The sequence below is a fragment of the Ambystoma mexicanum genome, chromosome 14 (genome assembly GCF_040938575.1).
Source record: "Ambystoma mexicanum isolate Mex_15411 chromosome 14, UKY_AmexF1_1, whole genome shotgun sequence".
Classification (NCBI taxonomy): Eukaryota; Metazoa; Chordata; class Amphibia; order Caudata; family Ambystomatidae; genus Ambystoma; species Ambystoma mexicanum.
The window spans coordinates 207267716-207293539 of record NC_090940.1 but is presented as its reverse complement, the minus strand read 5'-3'; the positions used below and the strand labels follow the sequence as shown (position 1 = coordinate 207293539).

At 49.7% G+C, this 25824-nt stretch overlaps 1 protein-coding gene across 1 annotated transcript in view; it reads right to left on the bottom strand.

The window, feature by feature from the left end:
- Nucleotides 1-7444: 7444 nt before the first annotated feature.
- SNAPC1 (small nuclear RNA activating complex polypeptide 1) overlaps nt 7445-25824 on the bottom strand; it is a 438004-nt gene continuing 419624 nt past the window's right edge. Inside the window, exon 10 of the mRNA XM_069638930.1 lies at nt 7445-8860. Within this exon, the coding sequence (XP_069495031.1) occupies nt 8805-8860 (56 nt within the window). The 3' untranslated portion in view covers nt 7445-8804. The remainder of the gene's footprint in view (nt 8861-25824) is intronic.

Genomic DNA, 25824 nt, shown 5'->3' with positions numbered 1-25824 from the left:
TGTCTGTTGAAGCAGGTGAGCCCCCACCCTGTGAGAGATGCGTCTGTCGTGAGAGTGGCTTCCACTGCTGGGGTGGTGAAGGTTTTCCCCTTCAAGAGGTTCTCCCTTGACCACCACTGCAGAGAGAGAACGAGGGCTGGTGAGACAACTAACGGATCTTCCCATTGTCCGCTGGCCTGACACCACTGGCTGTTGAGCCACTCTTGCATGGGACGCATGCGCAGCCGCGCGTGGGGGACCATGTATATGCATGATGCCATCATCCCTAGCAAACGCATAGCTTTGCGTACCGTCACCTCTAAACTGGCTAGATACTGAGGAACTTGAGAGAGCATGTTCTGAACCCTCTCGCTGGAAGGGAAGACTAGTCCGTCTTCTGTACGAATTAGAGTCACCAGGAACTGTTTTACTTGGCTAGGGACTAAGCTGGATTTATTTTCGTTGATAGAAAATCCCAGGCTGAACAGTAGGTCTACTGTCTTTTGGGTGTTCGAAAAACAAATGTCGAACGAGTCCCCGTGATGAGCCAATCGTCGAGGTAAGGGTAAACTGGAACTGAAAGTCTGCGCAGGTGTGCTGCTGCCACTGCCAGGACCTTGGTAAACAGCCGTGGCGCTGAGGCTATGCCGAAGGGGAGTACCTTGAACTGGTAGTGTTTGTCCTGAATCACGAACCTTAGGAATTTTCTGTGTGCTGGCAGCATTGAAATATGAAAGTATGCATCTTTCATATCCAATGTTGTCATAAAGTCCCCTTGTTTTAGCAATGGGATCACCTCTTGAAGTGTTACCATGCAAAACCTCTGGGGCTTTATGAACTTGTTCGCTGGGCGCAGGTCTAGAACAGGACGCATGGTGAGATCCTTTTTGGGTACAAGGAAGTATATTGAATAAATACCCTCGCTTACCTGAAGAAATGGGACGGCTTCTATGGCGTCCTTTCCCAGCAGCACCTTCACCTCTTGGACCAGGATCTGCAGATGTTCCGGTGAAAGGCGTCGATGTTTCGGCGGTCTGAACTGGGGGGAGGGGGGGGTCGGGCAAATTCCACGCAGTAACCGTGGGCGACTGTCTTTAATACCCACTGAAGTCTGAAGTTATTCCCTCCCATGCCTTGAGGAAAGATGTTAATCGCCCCCCGACCGGGGAGACATGGGAGGGGACCAGAACTTGGTGGTCATTTCTGACCCGAGGTTGACGCACCTCTGGAATTGGAGCCTCTGCCTCTATTCTTTCCTGCGCTTCTGACCCCTCTGCGGGTAGTAAGTGGGGCTTGCAAACGGTTGACTTGAGTTGAAGTTGCCCGTGCCGAAATTGTTTTGAGCGGCGCGGGCTTGTCCTCGAAAGGACCGCCGAGAATTGCTGCCCCTCTGAGAAGAGGGTTTTTGGGAAATCTGGTGCAGCAACTTAATAGTCTCATGCTCCTTCTTGGCTGTCTCCAACCCATCGTCTACCGCCTTCCCGAAGAGGTTGGCCTCTTCTATGGGTTTGTTAATGATGGATGCCTGGGTCTCAGGCCTGAAACCCGACGTGCGCAGCCGCGCGTGTCTCTTTAGGAGAGTACCCTGTGCGAGAGACCTGCCTGCTGTCTCTGCGGAGTCCAGGGTATTCTTTACAACATTTTGATTGGCAAGATTGCCCTCTGAGACAATGGCGAGAAGCTTGGCTCTGGTTGGTTCCGGAACCTCCTGAAGGCCTTCCTGGAGTAGGTTCAATTGAGCGTCGACATAGCTTGCCAGTAACATTGTGTTATTGGCAATCCGGACCGTATAAGCAGCCGCCGACGTGACCCGTTTGCCTAAGGCATACAACCTTTTGGACTCATTGTCCGGGGGTGAATCTCCCGTGGCAAGGGGAACCCCTACTCTCTTGCGAGTGTTGGTCGCCACCAGCGAGTCTGGGATTGCGTGCCCTTTGATATAAAGCGGGTCGGTGGGGGAGGGCCGGAAGAGTTTTTTTTCGACCCTTGGGTTCACAGCCCTAGTCTGAGCGGGTGTGAGTAAAGAAGGGGCCAGCCATCTCTTTACAGAGCTCAAGAGAGGGATAGACTGGCTTGCCGGAGGCTTGTCATTAATAATGTTTTCCTCGAAATCCTGTTCAGGCAATGCCTCAAGCGTGGCAATTTTAAAGAATTCCGCTGCTTTTTTCAACGTGTTGTTGAAAGCCATTTGATCATCCACCGGGGGAGCTTGCCGAACCAGTGTGAATGGGGGAGAGTTGAGGCAAACGATATCAGAATTGTGATCGTCCTGCTGGGTGTCCTCCCAGTTGTCCGTTGTGCCTTGATCTTCCCCATAATTGTCCAGAAAAGAAGTCTCCTCTTCTTCTGTATAGATGTCTCTATACGTGTCCTTCTGGACATCTTCTTGATAATCAACATAGTGTTGAACATCTAGGTGTCGGGCAACTTGTGCATGAGGTTAGGGTCTACCTGAGCTTTTTTCGGCAGAGGTTGATCAGAAGCCCCGAAAACCTGCTCCAGCCGATCCATATACCCCTCAAATAGCTCTGTGGTCCACTTGGATGACCCAAATGGACCCAGTTGAGCAGGAACCGGGTCCTCCGCCCTAAGGCGTTCAGAGCATCTCCTCAGGGTGCTTGAGAGGAGTACCCGGCTCTCTTCGTAAGAGTCCTCAGGATCGTCTTCCAAAACCGCGGAAAACCTTTTCGGCGGATTGGCCCATAACTGTGGGCGAAACGGTACTAGGCCCACTGCCGTAGCAATCCTATTGATGCTCTTACTGATAGTTACCAAATCTTCGGGGGGCAACGCCTCCGATGATGGCTTCTCGGGTAGAGGCCTACTCGTAGTTTTCGGGCCTGCACGGGCCTTGGAAACCTTGAAACTCATCGAAGTTTCTTGTTCAGAAACTTCGGCGTGTGTAGTTTAGGGGAGTAGCGCCTTTGTTATGTTTATTAAGCCCAGTCATGCGCTGCTGCAGATGCAGGGAAGGCTTCGGATCAGATCGATCCGATCGCGCCTTCTTCGATGAGGTCGTCGAGGAGGGCGCTTGGGTTGTGTGTTTTGTGCGGTGCGATTGTACGCCCCTGTCACCGGGTGTGGTCCCTGTAGCAAGACCGGAGTCGAGCCTGGAAGGGTCGGGGACGGGTGTGTCCACCTCAAGGTCTACAACGTCCGCGTTGGACGTTTGGTCATCCGATGTACACCCGTCACTCTCGGCTGGTGTCACGGCAGGGGAGGGAGGCTCCACGCGTGACATTCCGTACGCGGCCCACCGCTTCAACCGGCACTCCTTAAGGGATTAGGTTTAGGAGTTTAATGCCGAACACCGCTTTAGTGCTCTAGGGGGAGACAAGCATACACGAAGTGTGCTCGTCTTTCCACGGAAGTCTGACCCTTCACAGAGGGCAGAATCTAAATGGAGTCCTTTCCATAGCAGAAGGGAAGGGTGACCAGACCAAAAAGGAAAGAAGTGGAAACGAGGAAAGACATCATAGCAGTATGGCAAACTCCGAGCCCACTCTCCCTACTGTGTAGGCCGGCCAGACACAGTATGGAGAGATAAACAATTTGGTAAAATAAACAATGTCTCATGAAGAGCTCCGCTATAGGGCGACCAGTTATCTGGGCGGAAAAAAACAATCTGAGGGACCTCGGCGCGTGAGGGATTTTGGGTACTACACACGTCACGATAGGGATCGTGTTTCAGACACGCCTATGCCGACGTCCCCTTTCGGTCCCCCGAAAGACAAGATGCAATACTCTGCGGTTACCACTGGATGTCAGACCATATGCACAGGATGTGATTCTAAGCAGATTAACAAGCATCAGAAACTCAGATTCAGCAATGACATCCACCTGGAACCTAAACCATACACAAGGAAAAAACCTGGTGGATTAGCATTCTCCTGCCTAGCCGCAAAAATGTGGAACTCATTCCCGAGAGAAATACGATAGCTGCATGAAGGAACATCTAAAATTCTGAAAAATCCTGAAAAAAGTCAACCAGACGAAGCGAATGAGCAACACACACACCCCTCGAACTTATCAAGCATGAGGCAGGACAGAGGCACAGACCCTACCACAACCAAGTGCAGGGAGATGGAGAGGAGTGGGAGGGACTCCCAGCTAGCCCCACTCCCTTGGCGGGATCGACAGGAGGCTCGGGCGAGAGACAGAGGAGCATCCTAGGTTGAACCACAGAGGGCATTAGAGCTGAAGGGGAAAGAGTAGCGACCCAACAAATAAACCACAGGGCCCAGGGAGCCCAAGGACACAGGGAAGAGCCCCCCCTTTAAAGGGGCAGAGGGAGGCCTTAGCAGCTGCACACAAGGATACGTCAGGGCCAAAGTGGCCCAGACATCCATTAGTCTGATCACAGGAGTAGGAAGAGTGAAGGAGGCTTCACCACTGAACAGGCTTGCAGACTACCCACAACTCTGCATAGAATATAGGAGAGAGACCCATCCCTCCAGGCACACCACAATGGGCGACATTGGCAGGGTTGCATACCATGGTGACCAAAGCTAACAGGGTACGATGGAACGCTACCACTAACCAACCCACTAAAAAAATTCTCCCCTCTGCTTAAACCTCTCAAACTCTAAACAAAACCCAACCATACATATACAGCACAACAAACCGCATGCACTTTACTATACTGAAACAATTAAACAAACCACACATAGCGTCACACAAAAGCACACAACTACCGATCGAAAAATCACAGTACGCTCAGCGAACAGTGTAAACTGAAGCACCCAACAGCACATTACAGTTCTCTTTCGCTTTTTCCCCACTCACTCCTACTAACGTACCCTACCCTCTTGCTTTTCAGATCTGCCAAAGCGCCAGGGGACCATTCCTGTGGTGACAGTGCACAATATAAATACCCTTTAACATAACATACAACACAAATTACTTCTTGCTTTTTGGGTGTAATGCCAATACAAATAGTTTCCTCCTTTGTTTTTTTTCATGCTCTAGTCAAACAGTAATGGCATTGCAGGATTGTCATATTTGCTCTCGGGCACCTCAGATGTGACTGTTGTGAGACACTCACGTATGAAGGGATCGAATAGTGGAATACCCTTGGGCTGCATACAAGTCTGAGGATGAGCAGAGGGATTTGTTGGACAGAGTGGCCAATGTAAAAAGTACAGACTCCTCAGGAACTACACGTTTTTGTGGTTTCTGTGGAGCCTGCAGGATACCGTGCAGTGACACGATGTGCCTGGAAGTGTCACTCAAGTTAGGTGATGTAGTTCATGGGGTTGTGGAGCATCTCACAGCTGGATAGGCGTGAAAAGAGTAGCTCCTTATATCAAGAAGATTTTAAAATGTAGCATTTTGAGTGAACTCTCATTGGAGAGGACGTGTGCATGTGCACATTGTGAAGACTGTCAGCATGGAGGGAATAAAGTCCACTCAAAAGCATCACGCTTGCAAGAGTTTGTTAAAGGGAGAAAGATAACCTTCTGATTCTAATAAACATGACCATCGAAAAATCACTCATGGACAGGAAACAAAGATGTGAAATATGAAAAGGGACAATTTTGAAAAGAACATAAAAAATCCTGTGCACTTAACGACTAAGTCCATTTAACTTCATTCTCTTGGTCCAATCACTAAGTAGCAGAGACTAAGTGCCACTTTTCCTAATGGAAAGATGGAGTTTAACAGAGAGGGAAGGAATGAGAACCACAGTCACAAGAGAAGCCTGACCATTCTGTATGAGACCTCAGTTAAATCCAATTCCTTATTTTCGGCTCGCATTAAAAGACGTAAACATTATATCATGGTTTCAAGTCGTCTGTTGATCCTAACTAGATAAGTTTGATGTTGGAGGCAGAAAGAGTCGGTCTGACCAGCTCATAATTTGCCCATACCAATGCTACTCTTCCTCCAACAGGGCAGAGATGGTATGTGGCCAAAAGAAATTGCCTCACGGTAGTCTGGCCACTGAAGAAGCTGCAGACACACATGGCACAGCCTTGAATGTGCATAGGTTATGAACCACAACCTTCATTCTTTCCCATGCCTTTTGGGGATATACTTTCATAGTCTTCAGGCTTGCACAGGTAAATATTCACAGTGAACAATTGCCCTAGTGTGCAAACCTCCAATGCTATATGGAATATATAGTCTTCGGAACATAGCCCCTTTTCAGCTATTGCCAATCTGAAGGTGTCATCCCAGCCTTGTATTGGGAGATATATTTAGCACTACTAGAGTCTTCGAAGACCTGGCCAGCAACCTATTGTTTTTCTGTGCTTTTACCATGTGGTAACAGAATGCTCAAGGAGTGCCAAAGGACAGGAAATATGAGGTTCCCAGGAGCAATGTAGATAATCGTGACAGGAAGAGGGATGGGATCATCTAGTAGCTAGACTCGTGAGATTGTTGTACATGGGATGTGAGGCTGCTTGTCAGGCGAGGTGCCAGTTGGGTACGGCTTGTGTGCACAAGACACTGAGCCCAGACTGGACCGAAACCTTTATTGGGAATCTGTCGTTTTGTGAGATGATTGCAAGGCCTGCCATCCTTTGATCCCAGATGAAGTATGCGCTAATCTGTTCAAATTCACTCCTTTGTTCTATTCACTGGAGCCACCTGGTCTGTAGAAACCTCCCCAAGCAGTTTCTAAAAAAGATGACTGGTGGACACCAGATGGAAACCGAGCCAGAAGATTAGCTATTCCACTGAGCCCTCTCTGAGAGCAAGCATGACCATGCAAACCGAGCAGCGGGATGACAACTGTGTGGAGTCTTACCTTTTGCGTTGCCACAGGACCATGGGACAGCTTGTATAGGTGTCCCATATATCGATAAACCGATTGTGTGACGCCTTAAATATTATGCCATGCCGTGTTTTGATCTGTTTGTGTGAGACATCAGTGGTTAGAGTGTATTTTTGGTAAACATCCTGCTCCTCTCTATGCTTTGAGGGAGAGAGCGAGGGGGGGGAGCGAGAGAGAGCAAGATAGTGTGTCTGTGGGAGAGCGCAATTGAGGGAGTACCTGATAACTGGGTAAGAGGAACACAATCAAGTTAGGCTCTTCCAAGCATAAAGCTATGATTGCACAACAGCAAGGACAAATTGTCTCATGTCTTGTCACAAGTCTGCCTCTATACATGTAATGCATTTTGTTAGGTATGGTATAGGCATTCTCGCCCCCTGCCCATTGTACTTTAGTACAGTTATATGCAATAAAATATCACTTTGTAACAGTACAATGTGAATGTAGTCCTAATGGTGTACTACCACCGGTGTACGTCATTGTTTTCTGCTTTTGCACATTTTAAGCACTACTGAATTGTGTTTAATGATCTATGCAACAAAAAGGTGGGGGGCGGCGGTGAAAGTAATTTCATGCATCTACACAGAACCAAGATTGTGGAGAAATGAGGGTCTAGCAGGATCCTTTAGAACAGATTCTTTTTAGATATTCAATAGAGTGAAGGCATATCTCACAGAACTGCAGTGTGATTCATAGAGAAGATTTTATTGTAACAGGAGCACCTAAACAAAATAAAAAACATTGCACAGAAGGTGTGCAGATTCCATAAACCGAGATCTGCTGGGTAGAGAAAGAGCGGGGGACATTTACCTGAAATAGAAGACAGCACATTGTATAATCATTATTTTACATATGTATATCATATTGGACATATTTACAATTTAGGCATAAGGGAAACACAGTGATTTGGCCAGAAAAGTACATCTTCTTGGTCAACCACGAAGGCCAGCATAAAAGCCCAAGTCTTCAGGTTGCCAAATAAGCCATTTAACAATTAGGCCACATTTCCTTGCATACAATTGGTTTATCTACACTAACATACTACTAACACGACAGCTTCAAACATGACACCTATTCTTAAGTGCTTAGGGTGCTCCACTTAATTATCCAATTCTTACCTCTGGCTTACCTCCTGCAGGTTTTCATCACTATACAAGTTCCACAACCAATTACGTGCCCAATAAATTGTATATGGGCATCTTCTTGCTTCTCAGCAATAGGAGAACACTTTGATGGAAACTGCCGCAGTATCACATTATAGGTTTATGTAAGGCATATCACTCAGATATCCTCAAGTACAACCTCACAGCAATAAGTCCATCCATCTAACCTAGAATGGTATGCTATAGGAAAGTCAACGTAGAGCATTTTAGCAAAGGAATTCTGGAGTCCTGCTTTCTAGCAATATTTGCACTTTTAGCTCACTGCCCCGACTCGGCACAAAGCAGACCCCTTTAACTGGATGTCGACAGGAGGCTCAATGAGTCATGTATATATAAAAGAAATTAATGCACTTCTTGCACCACAAGGCCAACAGGTGTCACATTAGCAGGTTGACAACAATGTTCAATACGCTCTCCAAAATATGATCACATCTGCTAGCAGAGACACAGCTTCTTGGCTTTATCAGGAAATCAAGAAAAACATGCATTGTCTGTTGACTTGTTGAAATTTGTGTTGTACTGCACTGGTGACATGTAATATATCAAAAGTGCATTTGGTATATTCCGCTCATGTGGGACATTACATCACAATATGCAAGTTTCATAAAACTGTACATGAACATGCTTTTACTCTGTAGTCTTGCATACCTATAGCAGGAACACTACTCTTGCTAGGTGAAAAGCAAAGAATCTGAAATGGATGGTGTGTTCAAGGGCTAGTGTGTTCAGTGGACCTCCTTTTGTGGGTGTTTCCATTCAATCACTTTTCCTGCATGAAAGCCTGATAGCTGAGAACATCAATGCCTTGGTCGTTCATTTGCATTCCATCTTCAGCTCCAAAGACACAAGAGATAATGGTCCCAATAAGCCTGGATATTCATTCAATGTTTTTTCAAAGCCTTTCCTATACGTCTTTTCTTCTTCACACATGGAGCTTCTGTAAGTAAAATGGAAACATGGTTTACTGTTAGGCCAACTTGAGCATTTAAAATGCAAAGTCACATCACCCTCACGTTCCACACAAGATCCAAGATGCATGTACACAAACGAACTAAATGTGCCCCATTCCAGACTGGCTAATTACAGTGGCTTCAAGCTGCAATGCCGATTGTGTATACCCAGTCAAGTTCAAATCATAAGTTACTACCGGCTTATAAAATAAAATGTACAAATATATATCAAAAACATTGTAATCGACAAAAAATAATCCACATGCAACTCAATCTGCAATCTTATGTGCACATTTATCCTGGTTGCATCGAATCTTAATGGTTCAAAATTTATAACGTACATCTCAGAAAATTGTAGAATTGCCTGTAGTGTGGTAAGTGCGATTCTGCTTACCATCCCAATTGTTGAGAATTAACGCAAAATAGGGCTCGACATTTCGAAATTCTAAAAAGTAGACGTTCTCCGGTTTTTGTGCTTACGGACAATTTAACAGAACATGTGTCACCAGATGGATTCTGTAGTCCCATAATTGCCCTGCAAAAGGCCACTGAGGAGCATGGAGTAGGCACAATGAGTGACAGGTGGTGGATTACACCCCAGGTGTAGAAGTGGCATCTAGTGACCGTCTCCCAAGGGCTAATCCTGCTAATGACGCTTTCGAGAAGATACACAATGAATATCTGTAGAAAGCTACTGGGGCCATATTTACCTTATGGTCCTTCCAGCAAAGACTCCTTTTAGACTGAAGCAGGCGTCACTTCAGGCCTTACATACAGTCGAGACAGAACTATAGGGCGGGCAGGCTTTTTGAAATGCAGCAGCCTCTCTTAGTAGCTATGTCGAGCTCCTAAGTGAAACTCCAGTGTGCTCATTTCTTTTGTAAAGTGGATCCCCCTTGTCTTAGATTTTGAGCTGCTTCGGAAGCTTTGTGTTCCTGGAGCGACTTCTTAATACAAATTTCATCCTGAACTCCTTCTGTATGGGACAGTCTACACCACCACTCTGTTATTGTTAGGAACGATTTGCTTTTTGCTGCTTTTCATGCATTGACATCTATGAACCCTCGGCCCTCTAACTTTTTACTTTTGTTTGTATCCTGACCTTTGAAGGCAAGTTAAGCATTTTTGCTTAATATTCCTTTATTAGCTCATCTGTTTTGGGGATACTGATCTGTCCCTGTGGCTATCAGCGTAGGGGGGGGGGGTTAGGGATCTCAATCCCCATTATGATATTCCTTGTTTTTAATATGCATACATTACCTTACAAAATACCCTTGCTGCACTTCACTGTATCTCTTTATGGCGTTAAGTAACATTTCTGTTACTTGCATGACGTGTCCAAGACGAGCTGGTGGCAGCAAATATTTTTCTACCGTGGTCTTTGTTTTTCTTAGTGCACTTTTGCATCTTACTCCATGCCATTTTTAGCATCATATACTCTAAACAGCCATGCCATGTTTTATTGATGTCTTTTGGCGGTCTTGTCATTTAGTATTCTTCCTGCCCGCACAGGTCTAGCAACACTATATAAGGAAAGCCATAGTGTGTGTGGTCGGGACTGTCTGGTCCAAGGGGAAGAGGGAAGAGGGAAGAGAGAAGGGGGAGAGAGAGAAGAAGGGGGAGAGAGAGAAGAAGGGGGAGAGAGAGAAGAAGGGGGAGAGAGAGAAGAGGGAAGGGGGAGAGAGAAGAGAGAAGGGGGAGAGAGAAGAGAGAAGGGGGAGAGAGAAGAGAGAAGAGGGAAGGGGAGAGAGAAGAGGGAAGGGGGAGAGAGAAGAGGGATGAGGGAGAGAGAAGAGGGAAGGGGAAGAGAGAAGAGGGAAGGGGAAGAGAGAGAAGAGGGAAGGGGGAGAGAGAGAAGAGGGAAGGGGGAGAGAGAGAAGAGGGAAGGGGGAGAGAGAAGAGGGAAGGGGGAGAGAGAAGAGAGAAGGGGAGAGAGAAGAGAGAAGGGGAGAGAGAAGAGAGAAGGGGAGAGAGAAGAGAGAAGGGGAGAGAGAAGAGAGAAGGGGAGAGAGAAGAGAGAAGGGGAGAGAGAAGAGAGAAGGGGGAGAGAGAAAAGAGAAGGGGGAGAGAGAAAAGAGAAGGGGAGAGAGAAAAGAGAAGGGGAGAGAAGAGAGAAGGGGGAGAGAGAGAAGGGGGAGCGAGAAGAGAAGGGGGAGCGAGAAGAGAGAAGGGGGAGCGAGAAGAGAGAAGGGGGAGCGAGAAGAGAGAAGGGGGAGCGAGAAGAGAGAAGGGGGAGCGAGAAGAGAAGGGGGAGCGAGAAGAGAAGGGGGAGAGAGAAGAGAAGGGGGAGAGAGAAGAGAAGGGGGAGAGAGAAGAGAAGGGGGAGAGAGAAGAGAAGGGGGAGAGAGAAGAGAAGGGGGAGAGAGAAGAGAAGGGGGAGAGAGAAGAGAAAAGGGGGAGAGAGAAGAGAGAAGGGGAGAGAGAAGAGAGAAGGGGGAGAGAAGAGAGAAGGGGAGAGAAGGGGGAGAGAGAAGGTGAGAGAAGGAGAGAGAGAAGGGGAGAGAAGGAGAGAGAGAAGGGGAGAGAAGGGGGAGAGAGAGAAGGGGAGAGAGAGGAGAGGGAGAAGAGAGAAGAGAGAAGGGGGAGCGAGAAGAGAGAAGGGGGAGCGAGAAGAGAGAAGGGGGAGAAAGAAGAGAAGGGGGAGAAAGAAGAGAAGGGGGAGAGAGAAGAGAAGGGGGAGAGAGAAGAGAAGGGGGAGAGAGAAGAGAAGGGGGAGAGAGAAGAGAGAAGGGGGAGAGAGAAGAGAGAAGGGGAGAGAGAAGAGAGAAGGGGAGAGAGAAGAGAGAAGGGGGAGAGAGAAGAGAGAAGGGGGAGAGAAGAGAGAAGGGGGAGAGAAGAGAGAAGGGGGAGAGAAGAGAGAAGGGGAGAGAAGGGGGAGAGAGAAGGGGAGAGAAGGAGAGAGAGAAGGGGAGAGAAGGGGGAGAGAGAGAAGGGGAGAGAGAGGAGAGGGAGAAGAGAGAAGAGAGAAGGGGGAGCGAGAAGAGAGAAGGGGGAGCGAGAAGAGAGAAGGAGAGAGCGAAGAGAGAAGGGGAGAGAGAAGAGAAGGGGAGAGAGAAGAGAAGGGGAGAGAGAAGAGAAGGGGAGAGAAGGGGGAGAGAGAAGAGAGAAGGGGGGAGAGAGAGAAGGGGAGAGAGGAGAGGGAGAAGAGAGAAGAGAGAAGGGGGAGCGAGAAGAGAGAAGGGGGAGCGAGAAGAGAGAAGGGGGAGCGAGAAGAGAGAAGGGGGAGAGAGAGAAGGGGAGAGAGAGGAGAGAGAGAAGAGAGAAGGGGGAGCGAGAAGAGAGAAGGGGGAGCGAGAAGAGAGAAGGGGGAGCGAGAAGAGAGAAGGGGAGAGAGAAGAGAGAAGGGGGAGAGAGAAGAGAAGGGGGAGAGAGAGAAGGGGAGAGAGAGGAGAGGGAGAAGAGAGAAGAGAGAAGGGGGAGCGAGAAGAGAGAAGGGGGAGCGAGAAGAGAGAAGGGGAGAGAGAAGAGAGAAGGGGGAGAGAGAGAAGGGGGAGAGAGGAGAGGGAGAAGAGAGAAGGGGGAGCGAGAAGAGAGAAGGGGGAGCGAGAAGAGAGAAGGGGGAGCGAGAAGAGAGAAGGGGGAGCGAGAAGAGAGAAGGGGGAGCGAGAAGAGAGAAGGAGAGAGCGAAGAGAGAAGGGGAGAGAGAAGGGGAGAGAGAAGAGAAGGGGAGAGAAGGGGGAGAGAGAAGAGAGAAGGGAGAGAGAGAAGAGAGAAGGGAGAGAGAGAAGAGAGAAGGGGGAGAGAGAGAAGGGGAGAGAGAGGAGAGGGAGAAGAGAGAAGAGAGAAGGGGGAGCGAGAAGGGGGAGAGAGAAGAGAGAAGGGGGAGAGAGAAGAGAGAAGGGGGAGAGAGAAGAGAGAAGGGGGAGAGAGAAGAGAGAAGGGGGAGAGAGAAGAGAGAAGGGGGAGAGAGAGAAGGGGAGAAGAGAGAAGAGAGAAGGGGGAGCGAGAAGAGAGAAGGGGGAGCGAGAAGAGAGAAGGGGGAGCGAGAAGAGAGAAGGGGGAGCGAGAAGAGAGAAGGGGGAGCGAGACGAGAGAAGGGGGAGCGAGACGAGAGAAGGGGGAGCGAGACGAGAGAAGGGGGAGCGAGACGAGAGAAGGGGGAGCGAGACGAGAGAAGGGGGAGCGAGACGAGAGAAGGGGGAGCGAGACGAGAGAAGGGGGAGCGAGACGAGAGAAGGGGGAGCGAGACGAGAGAAGGGGGAGCGAGACGAGAGAAGGGGGAGCGAGACGAGAGAAGGGGGAGCGAGACGAGAGAAGGGGGAGCGAGAAGAGAAGGGGGAGCGAGAAGAGAGGGGGGAGCGAGAAGAGAGGGGGGAGCGAGAAGAGAGGGGGGAGCGAGAAGAGAGGGGGAGGAGCGAGAAGAGAGAAGAGGGAGCGAGAAGAGAGAAGAGAGAGAAGAGAGAAGGCGGAGAGAGAAGAGAGAAGGCGGAGAGAGAAGAGAGAAGGGGGAGAGAGAAGAGAAGGGGGAGAGAGAAGAGAGAAGGGGGAGAGAGAAGAGAAGAGGTGGGGCAAGAGAAGAGAAGGGAGAGAGAGAGAAGAGAGAAGGGGAAGAGAGAAGAGAGAAGGGGGAGAAGGAAGAGAGAAAGGGGAGAAAGAAGAGAGAAGGGGAGAAAGAAGAGAGAAGGGGGAGGGATAGAAGAGAGAAGGGGAGAGAGAAGAGAAAAGTGGGAGAGAGGAGAGAGGAGAGAAGAGAGGCGCACGAGAAGGGGGGACAGACGGAGAGAGACACCATTTTCTAGGCATATCTGAATTATTGGACATCCCCTGGCAGTTTGATTAGTTTAGATCCTTACCACAGTTCCAATTTAGGATAAAAAGGTGGATTCTTGCAGCCTGTCTGAACATTCTTGTTGGAGCCAAGACCCCTTTGAAGAAGAGCATCCTGCCCAAGACCCGTGGCCGTCCATCGCAGACAACCAGCACAGCGTCTAGCAAAGTACTGGCAAAGCTCTGCTCCTTTGTGCTGATCTCCTTAAGGCCTTAATCAGTACTTAGACCGTTGTACCAGTACAAATCAGCAGTCCCGACCCGTGCTTGAGGATCCTGCCCTTGAAGCCTTTGGAATTGTCCTAGGACCACCATGTGGACTGACCGGCTCGCTCCTGTGCCTTTTCCCATCCCAGGTCACAGTCGTGAGTTTGGACCAGAGACTGCAAACTCAGTTCATGATCCAGCAAGCATTACCCCAGTAATCGCTGCTCACCAGAACAAAGGGTCATGTAAGGCCAGCGTTTGGCTGCGCCAATAGGGTCGCCTTCTGTCACCTGAGCGCTCTGATAGTTGCTACACATGCCTTCATCGGGTCCTGGAGTTCGTTGAGTCATGGTGGTCTTTAGCTCTTCATGCCTGGTTAAGAATTTTATTGTTAGACCTTCTTTTTGCTGCTTTGCTCAAACAGACTTCTATGTGGGACACACTTTCTTTTTGCTTTGTTTTGACTCCTGACCTGGCTTTTTGGTGTCAAGAAAAGCCTTCTACTTTACTTCCCTTTTTGCTCACTTGTATGCGGTAACTGATCAGTCAATAAGACTATACCTAGTGATAGACTGTCTCTTTATGGATTTCCTGTATTTTCACAACTGCACACCTCACCCAAAAGTCAAGCGCGGTTAGGATACTTTGTATTCTTTTGTGGAGTTTTGGTTATATTTACACTGTGTCCAGGATGGGCTGGGGCAGTGGATGTTTTTCTACCATGTATTGAACTTTTCACACTATTACTGCAAATGGTTACTCAGGAGGGGCTAGCACTCGAAGACGGCTGTGCCACAAGATGTTGCCTGTCCTTTGGCCTTCTCCTGCCTCACAAGGCCCAGAATTGCCATATATGGGTAGCCCTTTCCAAGGGAAAGCTGCTGCTTTCTTGGGCAAAGGGGCAGCTTGTGCGTTACCCTGGATGTGGGGGTCATCCAGGGTCCCCCTTGTTGTGAGGGAGGCATGGTATCTTGTCATAGTCTGTGCTGTGATTGATTGATTATGGCTATGAGTGTTGCGATAGTGGTGATGTCACTAACATTCTAGGTGGAGTGTTGGTGTGGTGATGTCACTGGGACTCTGGTGGAATGTTGATGTATGTTTGATGGGCAGGGTTCTACTGGTGGCAGTTGGACCTAAGCTGCAGGGCTAGATGGATGTCCCAGTGCTTTCCCTACTTATGAACTAAGAGAATAAACATACATGTAAACTATTTACCTTCTGGTGTTCCATGATTGAGAAGGAGTCTTAGTTTATATCACTGGCGACGAGGATGGTCCTGCTGGGAAGGGGCAGTAGGTGAGAGGCGCTGCCTTCCAGGGAGACATCCATCAAAGAGGAAGAAGCTGTGGGTCCCGCGGTACAGCGGAGGTCCAGGGTTGGGCCCAGGAAGGGGATCCTGCGAGTCCGGATGCCAGGTGGCCAAAGTGGTGGCTGCGCAGCAGAAGTTGTTGTCTGAGCAGCCACCGTTGTCCAGTTTTGCTGTGGCTATTGTGGTTTTAGCCTGAGGTGGCTGGCGTCGGAGCAGCGGTGGCAGGAGCCCCGTGTTGGAGAGACTGGAGGTGGCATTTTGGACGTTGTTGTGGAGGAGATTCGGGGCTGCTGCGGAGGGGGCAGCACATCTGGAGAAGACACTGCCCTTCAAGTCTCTTCCCACCCGGCAGGGCCCTATCCAGTGTATGCAACTGTTGCTGGTCCCGCTCGTTGTCATCGCCTTGTTGGTGTTTCCAGCGAATGTCTGTGCTCTCCGGTGGTCCGCAGCAAGGGCGAGTGCCAGTGCCCTTTGGGTCCGGAGGCGAGGATTTTGGCGTTCATAGCGGGGGTGCCCAAGCCCCTGGGTCCGAGGCCGGGGACCGCCTTGTGTGCGCTGAAGACTGGACTGCTGGTCTCGGGACAGTTCATCGGTTGATGGGGTCATCAACGGGTTCCCAGGAGTTTCGTAGCCAATTGTAGGTGGGTGAGCCACGGTTTGCAGCCATATGGTCCCATAGGGCATGACGATTCCGTCGATCGCAGCAGGGGTGTACAAGCCCCTGGGTCTGACGCCGGGGGACGCCTGTTCAGGAGTTGGTGTCTCGTCAAGGTGCTAACTTCCCCTGCAACCTGTAGGTGGCGCTGTGGTGCGCGTCCATCAGAGAGCACTTTTTGTGCCATTTCCACGGTATTTGGAGCTCTTTCGTTTGTGTGGATGGTGACCTTGACCTGCCCCCAGGGTCCTGATAAGGAGCGGGTTTGTCTCGCTGTGGACTGGGGTCGGCGGAGTAAAGAGCTGTGTTGGTCGGCGCAGCACAGGATGAGCAGTGTAAGGTGGAAGCCAGCCAGAGTTATGGAGCGGGTTGTGCATCTTGACCTTTCGGCGCCGCTGTGCTCTTTGATGACGTCGGCTGGTGGAGGGCCGGCATCTAATGGAGGTGACATGGCGTTGGCATTCATTGGAGGAGGCTTTGCGCCCCAGCAGCTGGAACGCGTTGGTATGGAACGCAGCGTTCTTTATAAGGATTACGCCAGAGCAGGATGCAGAAGCTGCAGTGTTCCGGAACGGATAAAATATTGGATGTGTGAACTGGCAAGAGTTTTGTGCTCCTCAATGAGTGACTTTTTGAAACAATTGGCGGGTGTGGATGTCTCGGGTGCAAGGAGTGATTCCGTACGGGAGATGCAGGGAAGCACAGTGTTCGTGTCTGGAATTGTGGGCATCTACAATGTCTGTGCTGAAAGTCGGTGGAAGCCACTAGCGGGTGATTTGTCAAGAAGGCTGGCAAGGAGGCTGGCAAGGAGGCGAGCGCTGGATCCGGACCAGTGGGGAATAAGTAACGTGATGAAGGATCTGACAAGTCACTAACTAGAGGTATGTGTTTGGTGAGGCCGGTTTTAATGAATGCGGTTGTGTTTATGTTGTGGCCTCTGGGTTTAGTACAATTTTGGGTTGGGTCCTGGGTTGATGTTAGCAGTTTATGGCCTGTTATTTATGCACTGATGTCGTGTTTATGTATGTGGCCTGCTATTAGGACATGTTTTCGGGTTCTCACTTTGGACTCAAGGGTGTGGTGTCCATGGGACATTGTAATGCTGTTTATGCAATGTTTTCTTTGCAGGTTGGCTGAAGTGGACATGTGGGTGGGGGTATGGCGCAGGGACTTTAGCGCCATGTCACTTGCATCCATTTTTGCATTTACAACTTCTTACCATGCATTTTGGGTTTTGCATTTCAGGGACATGTTGGGGTTTGGCGCAGGGTTTTCAGCGCCATGGACTTGATCTAGTTACCACTTACTGTGGGTTTTACATGTTATCCTGCAGTGTTTTGTTTGTCGTGTTTGTAGGGGCATTACCCCTGGTTATATGTGGATGATGCCAGTACCTTTAGGGGCAGTGAGGTGCTGTCTGGTCATTTATGGGGGCAGTGAGGTGCTTTCACTTCTTGCACATGATGGGATTATGGTGCAGAGGACTTGCTTTTATGTGTGCATTTCATGGACATTTTGGGGGTGGTGCAAGAACTTTGGCGCCACTACGGTGCAAGAACCTTGGCGCCATGACGTCGGTTGGTTGTTGTTTGCAGGGACATGTCCCCTGGTTATGTGTGGATGATGGTGTTTTGGGGGGCAGTGAGGTGCTGCCTGGAAAATTTTGTGGTAGTGAGGTGCTGCCTGGAATGAATTTAAAGTGGTAGTGAGGTGCCACTTAGGGTTTTAAAGTGGTAGTGAGGGGCTGCCTGGTTATTTAAAAAGTAGTTAGGTGCTGTCAAGGACAGTGAGGTGCTGTCTGGTTGTGTTCTGGTGTGTTTTGGGTGTTTGAGGGACAGTCAGGTGCTGTGTGGTGTGGTTGGGACAGTGAGGTGCTGTCTGGTCATTTTAGGGACAGTGAGGTGCTGTCTGGTCATTTTAGGGACAGTGAGGTGCTGTCTGGTGTTAGGTACAGTCAGGTGCTGTCTGGTTGTGTTCTGGTGTGTTTGGGACAGTCAGGTGCTGTCTGATTGTTTTGTTTTAGTGGCAGTGAGGTGCTGTCTGGTCTTTGCAGGGGTAGTGAGGTTGGTTGTTTTTCGGGGCAGTGGGATGCTGTATGGTGTTCTAGGGACAGTGAGGTGCTGCCTGGTGTTTTTAGGGACAATCATGTGCTGTCTGATGTTGGGACGGTGAGGTGACGTCTGGTAGTTTGTAGGGGCAGTGAGGTGCTGTCTGGTGTTGGTAGGGATGGTTTTAGGGTTATGGAGGTGCTGTCGGGTTGTGTTCTGGTGTGTTTTGGGAAATTCAGGTGCTGTTTGGTGTTGGGACAGTGAGGTGCAGTATGGTGTTTTGAGGGGCAGTGAGGCGCTGTCTGGTCTTTGTAGGGGTAGTGAGGTGTTGTTGGTTGTTTTTGGGGCAGTATGGTGCTGTCTGGTGTTAGGGGCGGTCTGGGGTATTTGGGGACGGTGAGGTGCTTTTCCCTGGTTATGTGTGCATTCTGCCGGTGTTTTAGGAGCAGTAAGGTGCTGTTCAGCGGGCAGTGAGGTGCAGTCTGGTGGTTTTAGGGGCCGGAGGTTCTGTTTGTGTTTTTAAGGGTTGTGAGATGCTGCCTGGATTAAGGGGGTATTGAGATGTTTCACTGTGGTGTTAAGGGGTAGTGAAGTGCTGGCTGGAACACTTTTGTGGTAATGAGGTGCTTATGTTTTGGAGGTTTTAGGAAAGGTAGGAGTGGTATATATTCATTTTTAGGGAGTGATTTCGGGGTGGCATAGGGAGGTGCTGTTGCCCAGTTGTTTTAGGTATAAGAGGTGTTTTGGGGGGCAGTGAGGTGCTGCTGGTATTTTAGGGACAGTGAGGTGCTGTTATTGTTGTTATTCAGTTGGTTGATAGTGGAGTGTTGGTGCTGTCCGGTTGTGTTCTGGTGTGTTTTGGGACAGTCAGGTGAGGTGCAGTCTGGTGTTGTTAGGGGCGGTCTGGTGCTGTCTGGTCTTTATAGGGGTAGTGAGGTGTTGTTTGGTTGTTTTTGGGGCAGTGTGGTGCTGTCTGGTCTTGTTAGGGGCGGTCTGGTGTATTAAGGGACGGTGAGGTGCTTTTCCCTGGTTATGTGTGCATGCTGCCGGTGTTTTAGAGGCAGTAAGGTGCTGTCTAGCGGGCAGTTAGAGTGGGCAATTAGGTGTCATCTAGCGGGTAGTTAGGTGCCATCTGGGTTATTTTTGGGGGCAGTGAGGTGCTGTCCAGCGGGCAGTGAGGTGCTGTATGGGTCATTTTAGGGGGCAGTGAGGTTCTGTTTGGTGTTTTTAAGGGTTGTGAGATGCTGCCTGGATTTTAAGGGGGTAGTGAGATGTTTCAGTGTGGTGTTAAGGGGTAGTGAGGTGCTGCCTGGAAACTTTGTGGTAGTGAGGTGCTTATGTTTTGGAGGTTTTAGGTAATGCAGGAGTGGTTTATATTCATTTTAGGGAGTGATTTTGGGGTGGCATAGGGAGGTGCTGCTGCCCAGTTGTTTTAGGTATAAGAGGTGTTTTGGGGGACAGTGAGGTGCTGTCTGGTTGTTTTAGGGACAGTGAGGTGCTGTATTGTTGTTATTCAGCTGGTTGATAGCAGAGTGTTGCTTCTTCCATGTTGTGGTTTATTCAGCGGGTTTGTAGCTGAGTGGGCCCAGAACCTGAGCTAGTTGTGGTTGAGTTAGTTGTCGGTTTTCCATTTAAGATCTGGTTTGGTTGAAGAGAGGGACATATATGTCATAATCAGTGCTGTGAGTGATTATGGCTGTGAGTGTGGTGTTGGTTGAAGAGAGGGACATATGTCATAGTCTGAGCTGTGATTGATTATGGCTATGAGTGTTGTGATAGTGGTGATGTCACTAACATTCTAGGTGGAGTGTTGGTGTGGTGATGTCACTGGGACGCTGGTGGAATGTTGATGTATGTTTGGTGGGCAGGGTTCTACTGGTGGCAGTTGGACCTAAGCTGCTGGGCTAGATGGATGTCCCAGTGCTTTCTCTACTTATGAACTAAGAGAATAAACATGCATGTAAACTATAAACATACATGTAAACTATTTACCTTCTGGTGTTCCATGATTGAGAAGGAGTCTAAGTTTATATCATATCTCAAGTAGACACTGACAAGAGCTGCACATTTCAAAACCTTTATTGATTGTTTAAAAGACATTGCAAAACTCCCATCTTGCCCATAACGAAGATGGAAGCATTCTCAATCATCAAACAAAAAGAAAATACAGTCCTAGTCAGTCCTTAGTCAAAATAAAATAGTCTACACTAACAAGCCTAATGCCTGCCCTCTTTCGAATAGAATAAATGTGTAAAGGGAATGTGTAATGCAAAAAAGAAAATGATTGTTCAAAAGAAATGTCAGTATGGCTGAGTAAACTCCTTTCCCCATGTTTTGTAGCATGGGGTAAGGTGGCACACATGGACCTTGCAAAACCTCTGGCATCGGACAAAAGGATGCAGTTCGTTTAGTGAACCAGGGCCCACTTGACCCTCCACATGGTGTCACTAGTTTATCGGCTGGACCTCGCGGCCTTCTCTCACTCCAGCCAAGGTCACCTTTTAGGTTGCAATACAGTTCAACAAAGGTTTGTTCCCTTCTGGTTACCTCAATTCAATACAGCCTAACAGTTCACATCTTGCAACTCAGTTTCTATCTCCTCCTGCTGCTTCTACAGCAGACATTTCACAGAGACTTTAGATTGGGCAATCTTCGTTCACTGGACCACTCTTAATTTTTATTTTTTATTTACAGTTCTTTACAATGCTTTGCTTTGCTTTCGCTCGCATCTTATTAGCACACTTGCATCCTTCATTCGTAGGATACTGTTGCCGCTAAGTTTCATTTAACACAGACCGGACTTCATTGATTTCATCGACTCACCAGCTGCGTTAATTTTTGTCTTTCGCGACTTTGATCCTGAAGTCAAGGCTGATACCACAACTGCTGCTGCACCTCCCCAACTCTGCTGTTCACCCAGGAGGGTGGCTGGTATCCTTGAGACACAAAGGCGATGTGTCTCTTCTCTCTAGCTGGGCTTCCTTGTGCAACCTTCAAGGCCCTTCGGAGGCAACAATCTTTCGCTGGGGTGTCCAAGGTTTCTCCGTACCTTGGTTCTGTCCCTCGGCCTGTCACTCTGCTCTGCCTGGTTCGCCGTTGCCCTGGAAGAACTGCTCCTTCTTGTGCATCGTCTTGCTCAGAGTGTGTCTCAGTGTTCCACCTTTTAACCATGTGGGGAGAGCAAATAGGTACCAGGTGTATGTAATTAAGATCAAGTGCCTGATCTTATTAGTGGGACATGTCCAATATATTTCATTGGTGGTACTCTTCAGCCTCAGACCTCTTCCTCGGGTCAGTGTTTGTGTAGGAAAGGGAGTTGGGGGATCTGGGAAGTTGGAATATCCTATAAAAAAGGGACTGGGGTATTTGGAAAGGGGGGGGAATACCATGTCTCACAATGGGGAGTTCCTCCCCCGCTCCCCGAAGACCCCTCAGCCAAGTGATCCTCCCTCACTTGTCCACCCCCAGGATCTGGATCCAAAGGCCATGGATGTGCCCTGGCTACCTGAGTAAGGGATCCCTGGGGTCTAGGCACTGAAACACCCTCTGGTTTTTCACACAGTTCACATCCAGGTGGCCGACTATCTGTTCCTGTGCAGATGTGGCCAGTGGCAATCCATTATTGGATAGCCACTACCAATTTGAATGGTGCAGGTCCTTGCCATTGGTGCGCCTGGGTGTGTTTCCAATCCAGATCTTGTATAAAAAGGGGTCCCCTGAAGTGATTGGACAGATCATAGCTGGAGCCAAGACTCCTATTCAGTGCAGCGGGAGGACAACCATTGCAGCTGACCAGTATTGCCTCCAGCCAAGTCCCAGGGAAGCCCTGCTCCTCTGCCTCATCTCAAGAAGTCCCTAGTTGTTGCTTCTACCACTGGACACAACCAGTCTCAACCCCTGCTGTAGGATCTGATCCATCGGAAGTCTCCCTGGACCAACCAGTGGACTGACCAGCTCTCTCTGGGGCTACCTCACTGTAGCGGTGCTGTGCCGAGTGCATCCTTGGAACCTGGAGGATCTTCTTGCATCAACGGAAGCAGTGCAGCACTGCTCCTTTGTTCATCCATTGAATCAGTCTTCTTCGCTTCCTGGAGGTGTCCTGAAGTCTTCATTTTTTCTTCACAAGGGCGGTCAACTGGAAGGTGCCTCGAACCGAGATTCAATCACTGTGACTAACCGAAACTAAATCTTGCGTCTGAAAATGACCTCTGCATGCACAACGCCTGGGCCTCCCCTCAACCAGACCAAGAACAGAAGATTGTGTCCCCAATGTAATCCAAACCCTAAACAGTGGTCTCTGGAGCCGAGTCAGGGTAACATAGGCGTAAAGTCCTGTCCCCATCGCTCTCTTTCGTGACTTAAACCAGTGTTGATCTGGTCTCCTTATCTTTTTGGCACTGTCTCATAACCACTGGCACCATCCAATCACATAGTAAACTTTTGTGAAAAGGAGAACTCTGGATCGGATGACTTTAGGGCACAAGGCTCAAAACCATCCAAGGGTTGTACTAAGTGTTGGGGAACTGTTTTAGTGTTGCTCCAAATAGCTTCTACTGTAGTCGGCGGGAGCGCTGCCCTGGGAGCATGTGCTCCCCCGTCCCCGCCCACCGACACCACTCCTCAGTCCCCATTGGCAAGTCGACAATATTACCATTGCCTAATGACACCAGTTTTATTGGGGGCGCGGGGAGGATGGTGGGACGAATGGAGGAAAGGGGACTATGGACTAGGAGTACATTTGTCACTACGGTGAGTAACTTATAATTACTCCTACGTCTCGTCCCCTTTCCTCCATACTGCATGGGCGATTACAACGGAAAGTAGCCCCAGGGTGGAGAAGTAACCCTCCTTAAGAAAACAAGTTCCTAAATACTGTCTGTCTGAAAGCCGCATCTGACCTAGAGCGGGCATACAGACAGTAGTGCTTGTAGAAGGCTGAAGGAGTGGCCCACGAGGCCACTCTGGTGATGCGACTTCCGGGGTCTTGGATCTGATAGCATGGGCATGCATGTATGCCGGAAGTGGCTTGTGCTGTCCCTCATAGGCCTCCTTAATGGCAGAAACCATCCACCTTGCTATGGAGACCTTAGAAGCGTCATATCCTGGCTTTGAAACCCCCCCCACTCCCTCCAAAGGCGACAAAGAGCCTCAGATTTGCGGAAGCTGTTGGTTCTATCAAGGCAGAACTTTAGAGCGCGCCCAACATCCAGACAGTGCAGGACCCTCTGAGCATCGTCCTTAGGGTCAGTGAAAAAAGTGGGTAGCACCATCACCTCATTTAAGTGGAACGAAGAGACTAACTTAGGCAAGAACGCTGGGTGCGTTCTAAGGACCCACTTGTCTCTATGAAAGGTAGTGTAAGGCTCAGAAGCCACAAGAGCTTGGATCTCGCTGTCCCGGCGTGTAGATGTAAGACCCCACCAAGAGGGCGGTCTAAATGTTGACCAGCCTGATGTCCGCAGACGCCACTGACTCAAAGGGTTTATGTGCCAAGGTGCCCAACACTACGGGTTGTGGTTTCTTGATAGGCGGGTAGAGCCTAGTGAGGCCTGCCAAATGTCTTAACCACCGGGTAGGAGGGAGTGAAAACCTGTTCCGGTAGGCTCTGATAGCCACCAGATGGGTGCGGCAGTTGTCTATTTGCATCCCCGAGTGGGTGAGGTGTGCAGAGAAGAATAGCACGTCATCCAACGTGCAAGTAAGAGCATCAACCTCCTTAGACTCAGCCCAGTGACAAAACCTAGACCCCCTGCTTTTGTACTGGCTCCTAGTAGCATCGCTCTTAGCACCCTGTATGACGTCTAGGTTAGCCTGCGAAAGACGCAGATGCTTCAATGTGACCTGTTCAGGGACCACGCTGCGAGGGTTAACTTCTGTGGATCCCCCTGCCCCCTGCTGCAATAATAGCGGAACTGCGCCTAAGGGAAGGTGAATTGGAGACTGGTCCAACAGGTTGAGCAGCTCAGAGAACCATGGTCTCGCCGGCCACCACGGAGCTATCAGAAGGATACTGAGGTGCCGGGACTCCCTTATCTTGCAGATCACCCTGTGGACCAGGGCAGTGGGAGGAAATGCATATACGTTCATACTGTTCCACTGTAACTGCAACGCATCACCCAGGGAGCCTAGGCCCTGTCCCTGCCAGGACGCGAAGAGATCCACCTGGGGTGCCCTCATCTGCTGAAGATCCCCTGAAGCATCTGACCATTCAATTGCCATTCGTAATTGTCTGCACCCAATCTCCGGGAGGTGGATTGCCCTAAAGTGAATGTTCTCCAGAGCCCACTCCCAAATGCTGACTTCCAGGCTGCATAAGGGAGGAGACCTGGTGCCACCCTGCTTGTTGATGTAATACATGCTGGTGCAGTTGTCAGTTTAAATGAGGATCATCTTGCCACTGATAAGTAGCAGGAAGTCTTTGAGAGCGAGCCAAATTGCTTTTCGCTCTAGCCAATTGATATGGTCCTGTTCCTGAAGAGACCAAACTCCATGGACTGGTTGTCCAGGGTAGCCGCCCAGCCCTCCAAGGAAGAATCCATGCTGATGGTAAGCTGTGGTGCTGATTGTCAGAAGGGTCTGCCTACCCTCAGGTTGCAGTCTATGCTCCAATGGGCAAGGCCCTCGTGGAGAAAAGCAGGGATGCTGACGAGTTCTGCCTGGGAACCCCGCTCCTGACTCCATGAGGCTGCAAAGAGCAGCTGTAATCTTCTCATTTTGAGCCTCGTGTATGGCACTGCCAGTATACATGCTGCCATGATACGCAAGAGGTGCTGGTACCACCATGCTGAGGTCACCGCTCTGCTGAGAAAATTACCTGTGGCCCTCTTGATGGCTGTGATCTAGACCTCCCAGGGAAAAATTCACTTGCGCTTGTGTCGCAGATGAGGTCCAGGAATGCCAGGCTGCGTTGGCTGCAGCTGTGACTTGAGATTGATGGAGAATCCCAATTTGTGTAGCGTATTCATGAAGGTAGAGGTGGTGTGATGGACCACCTCTGGGGATCTCGCCCTGTCGAGCCAGTCGTCTAGGTATGGATAGACATGGTGACCCTGGGCCCTGAGAGGGCTGACCCTGCATTCATAAGCCTGGTAAAGACCCTGGGGGCTGAATTGAGGCCAAAAGGGTAGAACCTTGTATTGGCAATGGAAGCCCATGATCCTGAACCTCAGGAAGGACCAATCAGGCTGCCAAATCGGGACGTACAAGTATGCGTCCTTCAGATCCAGGGAGCACATCCAGTCTCCCTTGCACAATGTCTCCGCAATAAGAGCTGGGGTAACCATCTTGAACTTTTGAAGAGGGAGGGAAAGGTTAAGGTTGGAAAAGTCCAACACAACTCTTAAGCCAGCCTGGTTCTTGTGTATGGTGAAAATCCTGGAGTAGAAGCCCATACCCCGCTGGGAGTCTGGGACTTCTTCCACTGCTTGGCTCACTACGAGCCATCGACTTTCTGCCAATAGAGTGGTTGTCCCAATCTGTGGGAGTGGAGGGGAGGAGACAGAGGAACCGGTAGGCGGTACCCCGTGTCCACTACTGATATGATGCAGGGGTCCGCAAACCTCACGACAAGCCTGCCCCCCACCAGAGACACATGGACGTGGAGGGGAATGCCATGCCTTTTTTCCCCTCTGAGGCTCGGGCTAAGGAGTGGGGACATGAAAGAAGCCCTTTTTCCCCACCTTGTGCGGTTTGCGGGCGGTGCTGACTTGGAGATCGGTCCGACTGCCTGCACATTTGTTCCTGGAAGAACCAGAATCCGCTGAATACCCGCCCCTTGCAGCCTGGGAACGCAGTCTGGGAACTGCTCTGCTGATCAAGTTCCTAATCAGTGGTGGAATGAAAGAGGTCGCTACCCTTGAATGAAAGGTCCGATATGCACTTCTGGACGTCCAGGATTTCATTTGGTAGGCGCAGCCAGGCCGTCCTTCTCAGGGCTGTGGCAATGCAGATGGCACGGCCTGA